General features: G+C 51.3%; 1 protein-coding gene across 1 annotated transcript; it reads right to left on the bottom strand.

Annotated features, from left to right (window-relative positions):
- Positions 1-1113: 1113 nt before the first annotated feature.
- Positions 1114-17372, bottom strand: TGFB3 (transforming growth factor beta 3). The gene is made up of 7 exons (XM_065063889.1): positions 16305-17372; positions 10630-10793; positions 9129-9258; positions 7076-7183; positions 6088-6259; positions 5407-5560; positions 1114-3093 (listed from the first exon to the last, which is right to left on the bottom strand). The coding sequence occupies exons 1-7, from the start codon at positions 17017-17019 to the stop codon at positions 2935-2937; spliced, it is 1602 nt and encodes a 533-aa protein (XP_064919961.1). The 5' UTR covers positions 17020-17372; the 3' UTR covers positions 1114-2934.
- Between the last annotated feature and the right edge of the window lie 904 nt (positions 17373-18276).

The raw sequence follows: 18276 nt of genomic DNA, 5'->3' as shown, positions 1-18276 counted from the left end.
TTGTCCTCAATTTGCCAGCTAGTAACAGAGCATATAGAGAAATGCCCTCTGCTTTCTCATGCAAGTGTTCGTAAGTCTGTGCCCAGGAATCTATTTAATCTGTTATTAACCCCATGTAGACAGTGTAATTTGTTGCTGAATTATAGCTAAAACACCCCTAGAAAAGCTATTTTAATAGCAAGAAAATTAATTCAGATCCCGTTTTATAAATCTAATTCTCAAATGTTGCTAGGGAAACAGAAAGCTGGAGAGAGAAACAATAACTGAAATATGTCTGTTTGACTTCAAGGATTACTGTACCCAGAGATTCCCTGTGTTCTTACTGGTTGGACACCCCAAGGCTCTTCTCCCCTGATTTTCCATTGCCATTTTGCTTTCCAAGGAGACAAAAGGCTCAGTCCTTCTGCCACCCCTCGCTGCCACTGAGGAGCAGCAGTGAACAAGGACTAGTAAAACAGACACACCTCAAGGGACTTGCCAGGGTTAATCTGTGGGTGGCTCTGACGTGCTCCAAGTGCCACGTAGGACTGTGAGCTGTGCAAGTGTTCTAACTCAGCTCTTTGCAGCTCTCTCTTCTTGGTTGGTTTGGTTTGTTATTTTTTTTTTCCCCCTTTACTAGCAAGGAAGCCCTTCAATTGGATGGGCAGCAAAGCCAGCCCACAGCTCAAAGACCAAAAACCAGACTGCATTTTGTAAACCAAAACCTCCCCAGGGGCTGCTGCCAAAAGATGAGAAAGAATTCCTATGCCAGTTGGCATCTGTATTTCCCCCCTGCCCCACATTACAGCCACTAAATTTCTGGCCTATCAGCATGGTAGTGTAGTTGTAAGGCATTTATTTGCTCCTTGGGCAGGTGGGGGGGAAGCATGGGCATGGAGAGCTGTACAGGGCAGTCGTATGGTAGTGTTGCAGGACTGATGGGAGCTGCATCTTTCATCATCACACCAATGACACGTCAAGAAGCCCCAGAGGGATGAAAGGCATAAAGCTGAAGTGTCTGGGAGTTCCTCTGCTAGAGCTCATGTGCCCCAGCATGGTGTGACACTGCTTGGCAGGCCCCCTCCACTGACCCACCCTTGCTCACCTCTTGCCAGCTGGTGATGGTGCAGGAAGGGTTGTTTACAGTTTATTTAGATGTTTGAGATTACATGTTACGGCAGCCTCATGTGAGGTATATAGAAGCAGCCACAATTGTGAAGGGCCTGATGGAGAAGCTGAATTCTGAGCTGACCATGGAGAGCCCTGGCCACAAGCGATTAACCAGCTAGGTGTCATTTTGCACTTCGTTGTCAGGACCAGGACAGGGAGGAACCTCTGTGGTCTCTGGAACATGACTTCTAAGTAGTTGTGGTTTGGAGAGTCAGAAAGGCAGCCACCACATCTCGTGTGACATGAAGTACCAGAGAATTTTACCTTTGGGAGTATCTATGGCTGAAAAAGCCCATACTTTTAAAAGAGTACACCGATTTCTTGCCTAGGCAACATCTGTGAACTTTTTATGAGCAATGTTCATGCTAAATTGGGAGGAGCGATGTGTTATTTACCTGTGTATACAAGTGTCTATTGGCAGACCATATATACTAAAACGGACATAGTACTTCTGTCAGCTGTGGCAACGGCACTGCTCTGATTATTTAAACAGTATTGTTCTAAGTGTTTTACATTTGAGGGGAGCTTTATATGAATCTATCAAAAGTATATGCCAGAGGTGATGTGCACCTGAAGGACTAGGGTGGGACAGGGCACACATACACCAGGCGCAGTTTGAAGGTACCAAGGAATTTCTATTCTGGGGAGCTCTGGCTCATCTAGTTCTCTTTGTTCCTTTGAAGAGACATTTTTGAAAGAGGAAAAATTTTAGACTGACTGAATATGCCACAGCAGTAGGGATTTGAAAACAGCAAACCATCTAAGCCTCCAACAAACAACTTGCTTCTGAAAAAAAAGAGCATCTCCCCCCCAAATATTTATTTTTTTTACGATGTCTTTGAGATTAATATTTTTTAAGTCTTGGCAGTTGAGGCCTGGGCCATTGTGCAGAACAGGTGCAGAACACCCCAAAGCACCTCACAAACCACAACAGACAAGAGGTCCTCAGGGTATATCAGATCACAAATGAATGGGCCCAGTACTCAGGTACCACAGATATTGCTCCTGCCCTGACCCAGAAACCATCTCCAAGAAACTCCAGGAAGGGAAAAGAGCTGAATGGAGACATCAGTCCTTCTGAAAATGGACTCAGCACCCTCTTTCCTTGTATTTGCCCACCCTTAGCAGGCTGGCTGGGAGCCTTGCAGTTTGCATTTAGAAACCAATAGCCAGGATCTGCCAACTGAACTTACAGGTTTGGCAGACACAGTTTTAGTTGCAGGACTCCTGGATCACAGCTCTGAGGAACTAAAGTCTGTATCTGAGCATTTCTTCTCTCAGCAGCTTCCCTTGTTGGTGCATTTTCTTTCTCCAAAGAAACTTTCAGGGTTTCTTCATACAGAGGAAACCTTCAAGCCAGGGGGGAGGGCTGAGGTCCTAAGACCGCTAAAGCTAGAATAGAAAAAAACATCTCTCCATTTCCATTCCCCCTTTCACCTGCTCTTTCTCATTCCCTTGCTTTCCCCAGCTCAACTACCCAGCATTCAAATGCACAACAGTTTCTCCACCCTATCCTTCTCTTCCGTACCAACTGCCCAGCCATTTTGGAGAGTGTGGTCTTCGCATCACCAAAGTAACTCCCAGAAGGAACATGACACTGCCAACAAGACCAAGAAATGTTCCAGAAGAAATCCCCAAGGGCTGCCAGATCCTAAGCCACAGGGTTTGGCACTCAGCCCTCGGCATGTGTAGTCTCTGACCCCCAGTTCCTCTTGTGTTGGCCTGGGATCAGGAGAGTGGGTGCTGACAGTTTCTCTCTTGGCTTTGGGTGGGCCAGGGTGCCTTTCAGCTGCACTTGCAGGATTTCACCACCATGTTGGAGAGCTGCTCCACTTTGGGGGTCCTCCCAACATAGTACAAGATAGTGAGCGGCTCCAGGTCCTGGGGGACACAGCAAGGCGAAGCAGATGCCTCAGGGTTCAGCGTGTTGTATAAGCCCAGCACCTGCAGGAACAAAGTAAATGTGGTGACAAAGTCAGGAATATGTTTAAGTTAGTTGAGGACAGGAAGGGACGGGAAAACAAACAGGACTCTAAGCATCTGGACTATGCTCAGAGGGTATTTCCCTCAGGCAAGTAATACTCCCCCGTCACCTTCTGGTCATAGCCTGTTTCTAAGGGGTCTCACCTGCCCTGGCCTGACTCTTTATTTTTAATTGTAGTAGCCTTACTCTGCAGCTGATGCCTAAGGGTTGAAGAAGTGCAAGTAGTTGTCTCCTTTCATCTCTAATTTGGTATGGTGAATAGTGTCACAATTTTTGTTTTTAACAAGGCTGGGTGTAACCAGCCTGGCACCATGTTGTCTTGGGTTCCCTTACAGAAATCAGAAGAAAGAACATCAGTGCTGCTTATTTCAACCAACATCTCTAGATAGCACTGGATGGATGCCAATCCTCTCAAGTATCCACAATTCCCTCCCAACTTTGAAGTGTCTGATGCTTTCTCCCTCCACTCCATCCTGCAAGTCATTACATTAAAATGCTGGAGCCAGGAGAGTGTCCTGTGGGGACTCCACTGGATTCCTCCTCCGAGCTGGCCCCAGCCCACAAATGACAATACACTTCAGCCATGTAACTGCTACAGAACAGTTGCCACGTTTCTTGCCAGAGGTGGCCACTTCTCAGCGGTAAGCAACTTCCTTCTTGAGTTGTGGGGCCAAAACATGATCTCACCTGCACTACTGTGGTCTCAGTGCTTATCTGGTATGAATGACAGGGTCTGGCACATTGTCTTTTAACTACTTTACAGTCTTTGGGGATGCGAGGTGCTAAGGAAACATCCTGTTTTATTACCCAGATGCATGTAATCACAGTAGTTATGGTAGAAGTTCTCTGGCATACTGAGCAAAGTTCACCAGCCTATACTGCGGGGGTACCATGTGCTCTGGGGCTGCTCTACTCAACAGAGATGGGAGGTGAAATGGACTGGTGAGAAATCTTCACCATGTTTTTCCTAGGTGGTGCTGGCAAGCAGCTATATTGTTCTAAAGGTTTCTTGGATCACTCAGCTGACCTTAATGCTTGATTGTTTCCTTTCTTGCTCAAGAAAAGAACACTAGGAACCAATCTAAAAATGTCTTTTCTCTCACACTGATTCAGTCCAGGTATCTACTAGAGAGCTTCTCAGGACAACCAGATGGTAAAGCTACATGCCCATTACCCTTTCAAAGCTGTTCATCCCTTTGCTTTGTCTTGTGCATAATGTCTAGCATCTGTTCACTTCTTCATTCCCATAGATCGACTGTTCCCACTGATATTAGTTCTTGAGCTTCAGCGAGCCTTGCTGCTGTGCAGACTCTCAAGCTGTAAAGAAAATGTTAGGCTCTTTTCTGCAATATCATCTTTACCTAATTATCTATTCTTCAGCTGAATCTGCTTTTTCTGGTAACTAGCTAGAGAGCTGTTGCATTGTCTAGACTGCTGCCTCTTCTGTGGGCAGCAGCACAGCATTTTCCTCTGGCCTTTCTTGCTTCAGCAATGGACTGCCTGCTCCTTAGTCTGTCTTCTCCCCTTGCTATTTCTCCCATGTCTGTGCTTTCCTGTCGTTTTTATTTTCTTCCACTGCTCAGGTGGTGTTCTTCCCAAAGACTGCCTAGTGTACTCACATTAAACAGAGGTTACGTGTAAGTTATCTGAAGACATTTGCTTTCTGCCAGCTTTTACTCATGAATCTCAGTGTCTAGTAGGCTCCTCCCTGCAATAGGTCAGGTGGAAAGGATGCCTGTGCAGGAAGGAGAGCTTACTGCATGGCTGTGTCCGCTGATGGACGTGGATTTCCCTTCGCTTTCAGACTACAGCTGCCCCTGTGATGGCAGATGGCAGCTGTGTGCCATGGCCTAGAAGTTTTTTGTGACAACTGGGCACAAGGCAGATGAAAATCCTCTGTCTAGTGCAAACTGCACAAGAAATTTAGGCAGAAGATGATTACCCAAGTTGATGTTTTATGTGAACAATTCAGTTAATACTCTGGCCATTACCAAATAAGTATCCTAAAGCCATCAGTCCTGCTTTTCACATCTTACCCAAGATACAGCGTCCTGCTCCTCACCATTTGGCTAGAAACATGGACTCAGTATTGACTCCAAAGGAAGCGCTTTTTCTCTACTGAAACACCTTTTCTGCAGTTTCCTTGGATAGTTTTTTTACAAGGATTGATGTGAACTGCTTTTGCTGCTCTGAAGAGACTAGATATGATCAGACTTAGGAAGGAAGGGGAAGTCACAGACACAAGCCCAGACAGGATAATCTATTAGATGTACCGTGCTGTGAGTGGTGTCTGCGCTGCGGAGGTATGGACACGGGCCCGAACAAAAGTTAGCAAAGTAGCCCTTGGGCTCGTGGACCCATTTCCAGCCAAGGTCCTGTCGGAAGTCAATGTACAGAGGACGCACGCAGCAGTTCTCCTCGAGGTTCCTGAAACACAAGTATCAAAACACAGTCAGTCTAAAGAGAGGCCTTATATGCGATGGTGTGATACAGCTTCCTGAACAGAAGGACTAATACCAGCAGTGCCCAGCAGGACGTGGTGTTTGCCTGTGCCAAGTGCAGAGGAGCAGCACAGGCCAGCACAGGCCATAGCCTGGCGCTGCTGGTGCCTGCCAGCCCACAGCTTGGCCACTGGCCCAGGGAGGCAGCACCCTGCTTGCCCACAGCAGCACCCGGTGCTCTCCGGCACCTGGAGTTCACAGGGGGCTGCCACAGTTCTCCCTCTAGCCAGTGGCTCAACCAGAAGCACACAGTGACTCTGCTGAGCTGGCCAGTGTCCCCTTCTTGGACACCACGAGGAGCAGCTGGCTGAGCCGTGCCCATCATGTGGCCGTTGCGGCACCATGGTGACCCAGTACCCACTTTGAGGGCTCTGCCTGTCCCGGTGGCATGGAGTCTCACCAGGCTTGCCCACCTCAGGCGTGGGATCTGGTCACTCCAGGCAGGATTCTCACCGGAAACAGTAGTTGGTATCCAGGGCCCGTTTCTTTCTCTGGCCTCCCAGTGTTGGGCTGTCCAGCCGATGTGGGGGTAACATCATCAAGATGAGGTGGGGATTATGCAAGTCTTTCTGCTTCTTCAGGCGCCCCAAGTCTCCACGGCCATACTCATCCTCACTGTCAATGCCTTCAGAGAAAAACAGGATCCACAAATAAGAAATGAGCATGGAAGCGGAGTACACAACAAGACTTTTCAGTGCATTTAACACTCTCATGACTGCCCTCGAACCAGGATGAAAAGGATTCAGGCACCGTGTCTACTTACTCTGGGACTTCCTCCCTCACAGGGACTCCTTTAGTCCTGGTGAATCTGACTGCAGCAGGCCTGAAACAGAGGCTTATGGGCCACCTGTTTTACCATTTGCAAACTGCTGGTGGGGCCATTAATCCATCCCGCTCACTACTGGCTTCAGTCCCAGGACAAGCAGGAAGATGAATGGTTTAAAGAAGATGTCAGATCATTGGCACTCTGCAGAACAGCCTCAGAAATGGAGCCTGTGGGGGCCAGTGGCTGCAGCCCAGGGCTGCAAGCCAGGAGGTTCCTAGTTCTTAGGCCAGCCAAGCCACTGACTCTCTGGGCCACCTCACACAGGATGCCTGACTTCCTTGTGTTTCAGTCACCCTAACTGGAAAGCAGAGCCTCTGCAGAAATCTGAGAAGGCATCAAGCTGAACTTCCCAGGGAGACACTGAAATGCAAAAATATTCCTTTCTGCAGACACTTGTACAAACCCATCCAGCCTGTACTTACTTTCTTCCATTTCAAACGTATGTACAAAGTGGACATGCCCAAATAATCAACATGCAAACCCAGATGTGTATGCCTTAAGACAAATGTTACACAACATAAAATGTTCAAATATGCAAAGCAAGACCTCGGGTTTTTTCAGATACTCCAAACTTTCCCTTCCCCAACAGCCTCCCCTAACCCAGCTCCTTATCACCTTTGAACTTGATCTCCAAGACCTCGTGCAAATTCTCCAAGATGTCTCCGTTGGGCTGAAAGGTATGGCAAGGACAGTGTATGCTAATTTCCAGGCCAAGGTTGGACTCTGCAAAGAAGACAACTCTGTGAGAAACAGTCTTCGTCATCTGGGGCAGCTCCTAGCACAGGGCACAGGGAAGTTTCACTGAGGACATGGACTTGGTAACTCCTAGACTGTGGGTTGGTCTCAGAGTCAGGGATGCTATCAGAGCTGGGGAACAGAAGCTGCCTTGGAAATGAAAATGGGAAGCAGAACATTGCAGCTTCACCTGTACCAAAAGCCCTGCTCTTGCTAAAAGGAGCTTCCTCAGCAAGTAAGAAGGGTGCTTCCGGTTGTGTTTCTTAGGCTATTAAGCATCCAGAAGTATTCGTAAGCTTCAAGGACCTCCACTGGAAAACAAGTATTTTGAAAAGGTGTCTTGCGGTGTCTGTGTTAAATCAGTTTTGCCATCCTCAGTACCTGTCTACCATCTGGCTTCTGGTTAGTGTCTGAAGGAGAGATCTGAAAATGAGCTAGTTGGATATGGACAAGTAATTTCACTGGAAGCATTTTTCTCAGCAGCTGCAACCTCCTGTTTTGTTGAACTGCTAGCAGTCTAAGTCACACAGACTTTCCAGAGGCAAGTCTATTTTCATAATAACTTCCTGGACCAGTCATGCTGTGTGGGCCTGACTGAGGAACATAAGACTCTTATGAAAGCTCCTTTTTTATGTTGTGTCATGAATTAAAACATCTGGCTCCCCAGGGCACTGACAAGGTGCCTAGCACCTTTTTTCCTAAGCACTGTGTACTCTGTGATGTCTTGTCAGCTGGAGTGCCTGCCCAGAGCTTGCTGCAGTTCCAACCCTGAACTCCAGCCATCAGGACACAGCTTAGATTGCCTGAAAAAGGAGGAAGCCTATAAGGGCACAGCTTACCCTTCCAGGGAGCGGCTGCTTGCCAGAACCTGCATTCCAGTTTTCAGTGGCACCTAAATTCTATCGCTGAGGCCAATCCAGATGTGAGTCACGGTACCTATGCTCCAGCTGTGAATGGGGTCAGTGTTCTTGCTGGGAGCTGCCCCATAACTATCTGTTGGGCTGCCCAGTGGTGGCAGAGGTATGTTCTCTGCAGTGCTAAAGCCTCCATCTGTCTAGGTGTGTCAGCCTCTGGTATTTCCTCACCTTTATACCTGCCAAGCTGTAAACAGGATCCTTGCTGGTTTTTTCCCTACTAGATTTGCTCTAGTCCACATGACAATTAAACCAGACCAATCCTCATTTTCTGTGTATTACCAATTATAGTTCAGACAAGCAGAGGGGTCCCCTCTGGGCTTAGAATTGAAGAACTAAAAGAAGTTCCAACATCTCTCAGTGAAAACAACTTCCTTCTCCAGAAGATGAACCCTCATTCTGACCCAGCCCATGGAGCCACACAGTGGGGACTCCAGGACAGAGCCAGGAATCTAGCAACCATCACGCACTGAGGTAGCTCTCTTGGGGAAGGTTTGTTCTCAGACTGAAGGAAGCTGTCCTCTATGTGAGCCAAGCTCCTGCAAAAAGGGGAGCAGAGAGGTACTCTTGTCAACATTGATGATAGGCTGAGGGAGCTGGGTCTCTTTAGCTTGGAGGAGACTGAGGGGTGACCTCATTAATGTTTAAAATACATAAAGGGTGAGTGTCACGAGGATGGAGTCAGGCTCTTCTTGGTGACAACCAATGGTAGGACAAGGGGTAAAGGATTCAAATTGGAACACAAGAGGTTCCACTTAAATTTGAGAAGAAACTTCTTCTCAGTAAGGGTAACAGAACACTGGAACAGGTTGCCCAGGGGGGTTCTGGAGTCTCCTACTCTGGAGACATTCAAAATCACCTGGACACATTCCTGTGTAACCTTATCTAAGTGTTCCTACTCCGGCAGGGGGATTGGACTAGATGATCTTTTGAGGTCTCTTCCAATCCCAAACATTCTGTGATTCTGTGATCCACATTTCTGTGCACGCCTTGACACCCAGTCCAGCTAAGATCCCTACCTCTGTGCAGGAGCCACTCACGCACAGTCTCAGTGACATCGAAGGACAGCCACTCAGGGGAGCCCCGTGTCTGCACATTCCTGCCGCTGAGGTAGCGCTGCTTTGCTATGTGCTCATCCGGCCGAAGGATCTGTGTCAGAAGGAGAGGTAGAGAGAATCAGCCAGTGCTGTGCATGAGGAAGGGATAGCCTTGGCTCCTTTTTCTCCCACAGCTTGCCAAAAACTAATTCAGAAGGTTGGTCCTGGCAAGTGAGACACCAGGATTACCCTGGCACATGTGAAAAGGACATGTTCACAACCAACCTGAACTCCAGAGTTCTACACAATGCTTATCTCTCTGTCCTAAGCAGCCTACACCTCTCGATTCATCCTTATTTCAGGAACATATCCAGAGGCAGCAGCACACAGCATCTGATCTAATAGGTGGTCTTGTTTCTTTATGCACTTGTGTGATGTAGGTCTGGATTTCAGAGTAGAACCAGCAGTGGGCAATAAAACATCTTGCTACAGGTCCCGTGCCCAGCAAGCCTACTGAGTCCTAGACTGTGGGGTTTTCATGTGTCCTACACTCTTCAACTTCTATCAAAACACAGCAGGGCTGATCAGGTTTGGAGACCTCTCCCCCTGCTCTGACATCTCTTCCTGCTTCCAGACAAACAACTACAGCCTATGCAAGGTGTCTCCTTCTTGCAGGACCCCAGGTTCACTCCACAGAGCACTGATTCTATGGAGAAGCTCTGAGATTGCTTCCTTGTCAGTTGTGTCATCTGGAGAGCTGCTCTGACCTTTGAAGCTGAATTCCAGGAAGCCCTGAAGAGCTACCAGCCACAGGGCAATTTTAAATGCACTTCTACTGCAAAGTGGATACACACCAGCCTGTGGGAACGTGCCCCCTTGGATACTAAACTGCACCATTAGCTGGATGGTCCAGCCCAGCCTAAGACCACTTCCAAACCTGACCTAGACATTATTCTTGACAGGGGACTTCATGAGTTCAAACCAAACTCCAGGTAAGTACCTGAATTAATGGTGCCAGGAATTGTGCCCCTGAAGAGCTGCTGCTGAAGGCAACATTGAAAGCAAGCATTATTTTTCCAGTAAACCAGTGACAAGACAGAGAGCTCCACCCATTGGATTGGCACCAACTGTACTGTGACAGTCAAAGGAACAAAACTGCCAAGGGATGTGGACACGCAGATGTGACAGAAGGGTCAGGGCTGCTCTGCTGGGGCAGGGCTCCCTTCTCAGTGCAGCAAATTACTGCAGTGGACACCATGCCACGGTGGCCAGAGCAGCCAGCCTATGTGAGGAGGGAAAGGACAGCATCACATTGTAAAAGGAAAGGTGATGGTGTCACTGCATATGCTGGAAGAAGCCTGGGGTACAGCATGGGATTTCTTCTCTCTCTCTTCTGTGGCCTTGCACATATTAATTGAGGCAACCATTACAGAGCCAAGCTATTCTGGGCTCAGGCATAGGGGAAGGTGAGAAGAACACTCACCTGGAAGAGCTCAATGCGCTGCTCACTGCGTTTGGAGCTTGGGTTGGGCACACGCAGCACCCGAAACTCGGCACGGAACAAGTTGGTGCTGTTCTTCTCTGCTGAGGACACATTGAAGCGGAACACATTGGAGGTGACACCTTTTGGACAAGTGCCCAACTCATCTAGGAGAAAAATTGAAAGACTGAGAACCACAGGTCAGAGGGGCAGGATCTCAAATAAAAATTGTTTGAAAAGGAGCTTTCCAGCAGAGGACCGTCATTCAAACGTCTTGCCACCTGTAAAGCATTGCTATTTAGCTAAATATAATACAGGATTAATTCACTCCAATTTGATCTACATTCTAACATTTTGCAAAATCTTCCCACTACTGTCACCATTATTTCAACACTACAAGCCAGAGAATCAGTAGAGATCAACCACAGTATTTTTAATATTATCTCTTCTAATTCTGCTCATCACATGTTGCTAATGCTCATGAATCTGCTGCATCCAAAATGACAGCCCCAGCCAAGACAACAGGACAACCTCATTTGCAGCTAGTGGGGCCTATTCCCAGTAGTGATGATGGTGTGACTCTGCTTACACTGGAGACATGAAGCCACAAAAAACCTGATCCCATTGCCATTGAAACTTAGTTTTACAAACTTCGACATCATTGTCTCCTAAAATGAAAGCCAGCCAAGTGTCCACAAAGCATGAGGTGTGAAGACTTTTGGGGGCAGTGACTATTCAGTGTGTACTGAAAGAAATGGGGTTTAAGATCAGTTCTCACTCATGACATGGAGAAGGAATTCATGAATAGTTCTAAATACAGAGTTCAAGGACAAAGTAGAAGTACTGAGAGGTCTGCAGAGATCAGACATACGGGTAGGAAATAGCACAGCAATTCTCTGCCTTGATGTGTGCTTGCTGAACATAAAAATCTGTTTCAAAGATGATCCAAAAGAGAGCAGGTAAAAGCTAAGAGGTCCAAAACAAAGTCCTCAAGAGAAAACAAGCCTCTCTTCATTGGGACCATTTTGGTCCCACGGAAAGTCTTTGTCATCACTCGTGTTCCTCTCCTATTGACCTCTGGTAGCATCATTAGGACAAGACACAGCAGCTCCTGCTCTACAGCCACATGCAGGTTTGTTTGGAGCCCTACAGAGCCCCTCACGCGACCTCTGACTGTAACAACAGGCCCTCTCATGTCAGCTGATATTTAAGTTGCTTTAAAAAACAAAAGAAACCAACCAAACAAACAAAACAGAAAGAAAAACTATCACCTGCTCCTACCCACAGTTCCAGCCTGTGTTAAATAGGCTAGAAGCCCTAGTTGAAGGAACCTTCAAGTTAGATTCCTGGAGCCAGACCCTCTCTTCACAACACCACCATCTCCCCAGGGAAACAGCTTCTGAAGATGGGCTAGTGTGAAACAGCACAAATGCAGAGGTTCACCTCCCATAACAAATTCTGCTTTGGGCAACACTGATGCACTTCCAGAGTCATCTCCATGAAGATGAAGGTCTTCTTGTGCTACACTGATTCAGGCAGCAGGAGCCTAGCAGTTTACAAGGGTGTGTTCTTAGGGTGCTGACATTCTACTCAACAAGCTAATGACTAGATGATCACATTGGGCTTTTAATTGAAGGTGGTGGCTTTTCTTGTTTGTTTGTTTGTTTTCATTTGTACCACTGAATGGAACAGCCTTCCCATACAGGAAAGTCTCTGTCTGCCATTGAAGTGATGCATGTTCAGTGATCCCAGCAGACAAGACCCAGTTGCAGCCATGAGTTCACACGCTCAGCCCAACAACCCTGCATTGCAAAGAGTACACTAAGCCACACAAGGACACGCACTGTGGGCACTCCACCACTGTGACCAGTTCTAGGTTTTAAACCATAGAAAAGCATAGCAGAAAAAACAAGCTCTGATCTCATTAAATGCCCAAAGGCATCCTCCTAGCAGAAGTCCAAGGCTGATAACTGTTCTGCATCCTAGACCTAGGCAGATACTGTGTTTTAAAAGCCCCTTAAGCTGTTTTGCACTCCTAGCCCTATTAATAGCACTGTTAACAGCCTGCCCTTCCATTTCAAACCCGAATGCCTGTCCACATGGGGTGGCCCAGTAGTCATCAGAAATGCCCTTCTAGATCAGACCAGTAGGCAGCCTAGCCTAGTATCTATTTCCAACAGTAGTGCTTTATCTGACAATCTGAGTCTGCAGATCTGGTCCTACAGCACACTGGAGAGACAAAATAATTTATTGTATAGCATCTCCTTAAGATTTTTGGCTAATTTAGGCAGCCATTGTGGTAAGAGATTACTATACATATTGTATTTTGCCTGCTCTCCACACATTGCCTTCTACCTACTTACTTCACTAGCAAGGTGCTGGTGTGTTGGGGACCTTCCTAGTAGAAACAGTAATAGCTCCCTTCCCTAAGAACAAGTTTCATGTCCCCTTCATAGCCTGGGAACAAGCCCTCTGTGATGGGGAGATGGAGCTGTGTGCTGTGTTTTCCTATGAGGCCAAAGTCTGCTTCCTGTCATAGGGTGCCCAGGATACAGCTCACTCCCAGGATGCTGACTGCTTTGGGGCAAAGCACATTTTGCAAGAGGTCATAGGCAAAGGAGGCAGGTGATTTTTTGGTCAACTTGGTCCAGTCCCAGCTCAGGTGTGTTAATCACACTGGGATCTGGACACATCCATCTACCAGCACAGAACAAAGCCTAGAGGCAACATTCCTGCAAGCTCTTCCAGTCTACAAGACTCAGTGGCTGTAACCAAGCCTGAATACAGGGAACCTGTGACACCCTGCACACCCATGCCAGGCTACGTCTGACACCAAAGGCTGGATCCTCACGACTGGGCCCTGCTGTTACTGCGGAGCCCAGGCAATCCTGAGCTGTTGACTGTACAAATGATGAGACCAGCAGCCTCTTAGTGTGGACAATGTGATATGGGGACCAGGTTCTTTTGGGAGCTTCCCTCTTCCTACCACTGCTCTCAGCAAGGTGTAGGTTCTCCATGTGCTGCTGACCCTACACAGCTGCTATTTCTGTCAAGCCCCAAAAAGGCTGATGGCTGTGATGTTTGGTGTCAAGGAAGGGGAGGCTGGCTGTGAGCAACTACTGCCTCACTCCATATTATACCACTGATACTTCAAGGTGTTTCATGCCAAAGCTGCATAACTTTGGAGAAAAAATTAATCCTTCTGGAACTCTGCAGGCAGCAGGTTTGGAGGGAAGACATACTTGGCCCCAGCAACGCATGGCTTTAATTGCCTTGCCTCTCAGGCTGGCTTGGAAAATGGCATGTTCTTCCTCAGGAAGGTAAACAAAGCAATTTGTGGGACCTTTGCAGATGCTCTAAGGTTGAGTCTAACCAAGTCAGTGCTTAAGAGCATATGAACCTCTATGTGTTTTAGGAGATCCCTGAAGTGAGAGGCTGGTCAAGAGCAAGTTATTCTCTGAAAGAAAGTCCCTTATAATTCAGGCAATGTGCCTGAGAGGCACAGCAGAAAGAACATTTTGTGAACAGCTCAGAGTCAGGATGGGGAACTGGTCCTGAATATCCCTCCTTCCTAGAAGGATGGGGCTCTCCCCACTGCTATTTTTGCTTCTCAGCTCTTCTCACTTTTGGGCCTTACGTCTTTGAGAAGGATGAATTCTCTGAGCCAACAAGCCACTTGACTAATAGTTTGGAGCTAGAACAGTTTATGTCCATGTGAGTCTGCTTGTGCACACATTTCAGACTTGTCTGTATCATCCTCGCAGTTCCCCCAATGGAGCAGTCCTCCCCTTCCCCCCTAGAGGAGACTGGCTTTGGCTCAGAGCATGTTCTGAGATCACCACCTGGCACAGTGACAGAGTCATGGGAAAGTTGAACATCAGCCACTTCTGAAGACACGGGGCCAAATTCAGCCATGGTCTAAGTGATGAATCTCCCTCGGTTTCAAAAGGAGTGCATCTCTTGACACCATGGCCTGTCTGGAGCTAGTCTCCCCCTGTGTGACCCAGTTCCAAAGTTCCCTCTTTCTCTGGGTGGTGGCACCTACACTGCACGTCCCCAGGAAATTAATCTCACCACTACTTGTTTTTTTTAAACCTCAGCACTTTGCCCCAGTGTCCTATGGGGACATGGGACACGTTCATTCATTTCCACAGGAATTGTTCCCAACCCATGGTCCCTCCTCACTGCTCCTTCTTGTGCACCACATCTTCATTCCTCTTTCCCCTCTACTTCATCTAAATCTACTCCTCTGACTTTATTTCCCCCTGTTGGGCTTTCCCAGTTTCCTTCCCCAAAACACACTGGTTCATAGTAAGGCTCTACAATTTTGCACAGACACTTGGTTTCCCCGTGTATTTTTATAATTTCATAAACAACACTTCAGTAGGTCAAAAATGTTGAAATATGGGTAAGCTGCTAAACCATGTGCACTTTCTTTTCCTCGAGTCTTGGTGTCTCCTGAGCTAGGAGCTAATCACATAGCCATATGGAGTGCAGTCTGCTAGAGATTAAGTGAAATTTGTTGCATTACCACATTGTAGCTCTTATTCCAGCTCATCATATGTCAAGATTAACATAAACCTGGAAGAGTAACTGCATTCTGAGGCTGCCTACACCAAGTCACAGCTCCTCCCCAGAATTGCTGGTGTTCAAATTGCAACCCCACGACTGCACTACATCACAGGAGGACGTCCTGGATGATGGTATGACTACATGTCCACCAACATCTTCCAGTCCTAAGGCATCCTAAGCACAGACTGAAAGGATTGCTTGTGTCTACATATGCTCAGCATCTGCAATCTGCTTGGGGTTCATCTGCTCAGCCTCTGTCTTTGCATCTGCATCTGCTCAGCTCCTGCACCTGAATCCATTTATTGTCCACATCTGGGCCTGCTCATCATCTGCTCCACACCTGCTCAACATCTGGCACGTTTTCTCAATGCCTCTGTTCACTTGGGGGTCTCCTTTGCATCACCGTCTGCTTTGCACCTGCTCAGCATCTCTGTAACCATGTACTCACTCTCTGAACCCTCACACTATCCAAGTAACACCCTCGACAGTGTCCTCCAGGCACCAGTCTCTCCAGCAAGCACCTCTCCACCTTCTGCACAGCCAGTGCAGGTGCTGCACAGACAAAACGGGTTGCCTGTCTCTCTGCGGCACTTCAGCAGGGAGGAGTCCAGCTACCTGCTCTCATCCAAACACCAGACCTGTGCCTTCTCCTAGCCCGGCACGCGGCATTAGCCTCGATACCCAAACTGCCTGGTCCCCTGCTGCCTTCCCCCAGATGTCAGGGCTCTAGACAGCGCTTGGCTCGCTGCTCGTGGACCCCGCAACCCGCCGCTGCCAGCGCCCACCTCCTCCACCTGCGGCGGGGCCGCTCCCCGCCAAGCCCCACGCCGTCCTGTCGGTGCTCCGAGCGCTCGCCACTCCGTGTCTCCCCCGCCCCGGTCCCGGCGCAGCGGGGCGCGCTCCCCACCGCCGCTCTCCCGCACCCGAGCGCGCAGGCAGGCGGAGACGAGCCCCCGCCGCAGCGGCCCCCTCGCGCCTCCGCCCCGCTCCGCGGGACCCGACACCCCTCGGCTCGGCTGGCCGAACCTCCTCCGCGCCCGGGGTCCCGGGCAGCCTGCCCCGCGGGCGCGGCACCGCGGCCGGCGCGGGGGGAGCCCAGCACTTACTGTGCTCGGGGAGGCCCTGGATCATGTCAAATTTATGGATCTCTTTGGCATAGTATTCGGACTCGGTGTTGTCCTGAGAGCAGCTCTCCTCCTTCTCCTCCTCCATCTCCTCCAGCAGCTCCCGGGTGCTGTTATAGAGGGCCAGGATCTGGTAGGGCACATGGGCCGGCCCCACGGTCTCGGGGGGGCTGGTGAGCCGCAGCTTGCTCAGGATCTGCCCCCGGATGGCTTCCACCCTCTTCTTCTTGATGTGGTCCAAGTCCAAGGTAGTGCAGGAGGACAGCGAGAGACTCACGGTGGCGAAGCTCAGCAGGGAGAGCAGCACCAGAGCCCTTTGCACGTACATCTTCATGTGCGAGGGGGTGGCGAACGGGGCCTCCGAGAGAGACCACCGGGCGGCGGCGAGCGGGCGCGGGGGCCGAGGCGGTGTGCTGGCGGCAGCCTCCCCAGATCCCGCAGGCTGAGGGTTGGCGAGGAGGTGCATGAACTCACTGCGCCGTGCGCGACTCAGGACTTCCAGGAAGAGCTGGCAGCGCTCCGCAAGGAGAAGCGGCAGGCGCCGTGCCTCGCCGCGCCGGGCTCCTTCCCCATGCGCCGCCCCGCGTCCCGCGGAGCCGGGGGCGCCCCGCCGCGCCGCGCCGCCGCACGTGTCAGCGGCCCGCGCCGCCCCGCCGCTGCGGGGGGAGCGCGGCGCCCGCCCCTCTCGCTGCACCATTCATGCCCCCGCCGGGACCCGCGCCCTACATCGCCCGGTGCCCGACCCCCGGGAGCGCGGCACCGCGGCGCTGCCCGCACAGCTGGGAGCAGCGCCGCCGGGCCGTCCGCGGCCCCCGCGGGCTCCGCTAACCGCCGTGCCCAGGCCGCGCACCGCTCAGCCCGGCACCGCACCGCGCCGCCCCTCCCGCGCACACTGCCTCTCCCTCGGCCCCGCCGCTGAAATTTTATACCTCCCTCCCATGACGTCCCCGGGACGGGGCTCGGGCGGGGGAGGGAGGGGGGGAGCTCCAAGCCCGGCCTTCGCCCGCAGTCCCGCGCTAATGGCTTCAGCAGCCGCGCAGTCGCCGCCCCCCCAGCCGGGCCCCGCCGCCGCCCCCCGCGCGGCCGGCGGCGCCGGGCCCCTCGCGCCCCGGGCCCCTCGCGCTCCGCGGCGGGGCGACCCCGCGCGCCCTCCGACGTGGCCGCCGCACCGGCGCGGCGCGCGGGCGCCCCCTGCTGGCGCCGCTCGGGCAGCGGCGGGCGCGGGGCGGCGGCGGCCGGGCTCTCGCGGTGGTCCGCCGCGCGCTGGCGGGCGGCGCGGGGATGCCCCTCCCGTTTCCAGCTGCGAAATTGCATTAAAAGCGGCTAAAAATACCCCGAATACTTTCCTGATGTGGTTTCTTTCCGACGGAGGGAGGAGGGGAAGGAGGGGCGGGGCGGCGGCGGGGCCGGGGCCGGGCGCCGCGCTGCGCTGCGAGAGGGTCTGCGGCGGCCCCGGCGGGGCCCAGGCTGCGGCGGGGCTGGCGGGCCCTGCCAGGGCGCAGGGCAGACCTCGGCCGGCCCTTCGTGCGCCCGCTGCCCTCGGAGGGGGCCGGGGCCGCGCGCAGGAGGCCGAACACCGGCCCCGGCTGCGGTTCGGCTCCGTGACCGGGGCCCCGGCGGGCTCCCCTCCTGGGGCATGCCCTGACCACGGTCACCCGCCGCACCAGCCTCCCCCCTCCTGACCCCGGCTGGGCGTGTGCCCGCTGCCCGAAGCCCGGGGGCACCTTGCCCTCCCCAGAACCCTTCCCGCTCTGCAGGTACTCCTCACACCACCGCCCAGCCCGTCTGGGGGCCTGCGGGGCGGGGTCTGTGCACCCCCGAGCTGGCCAGGTGCCTGGAGGTCTGAGGCGGGATGGCAGCTCCGTGCCTTCCTGACCCAGCGCAACCGCTGGAAGCACTGGCCGCTCCGCAGAAGGCAGCAGCCTGGCTGTGCTGTTGAGGGGCTGTGGCGGGA

The sequence above is a fragment of the Columba livia genome, chromosome 5, assembly GCF_036013475.1.
Source record: "Columba livia isolate bColLiv1 breed racing homer chromosome 5, bColLiv1.pat.W.v2, whole genome shotgun sequence".
Lineage (NCBI taxonomy): Eukaryota > Metazoa > Chordata > Aves > Columbiformes > Columbidae > Columba > Columba livia.
This window is presented reverse-complemented; position numbering and strand designations above follow the sequence as displayed.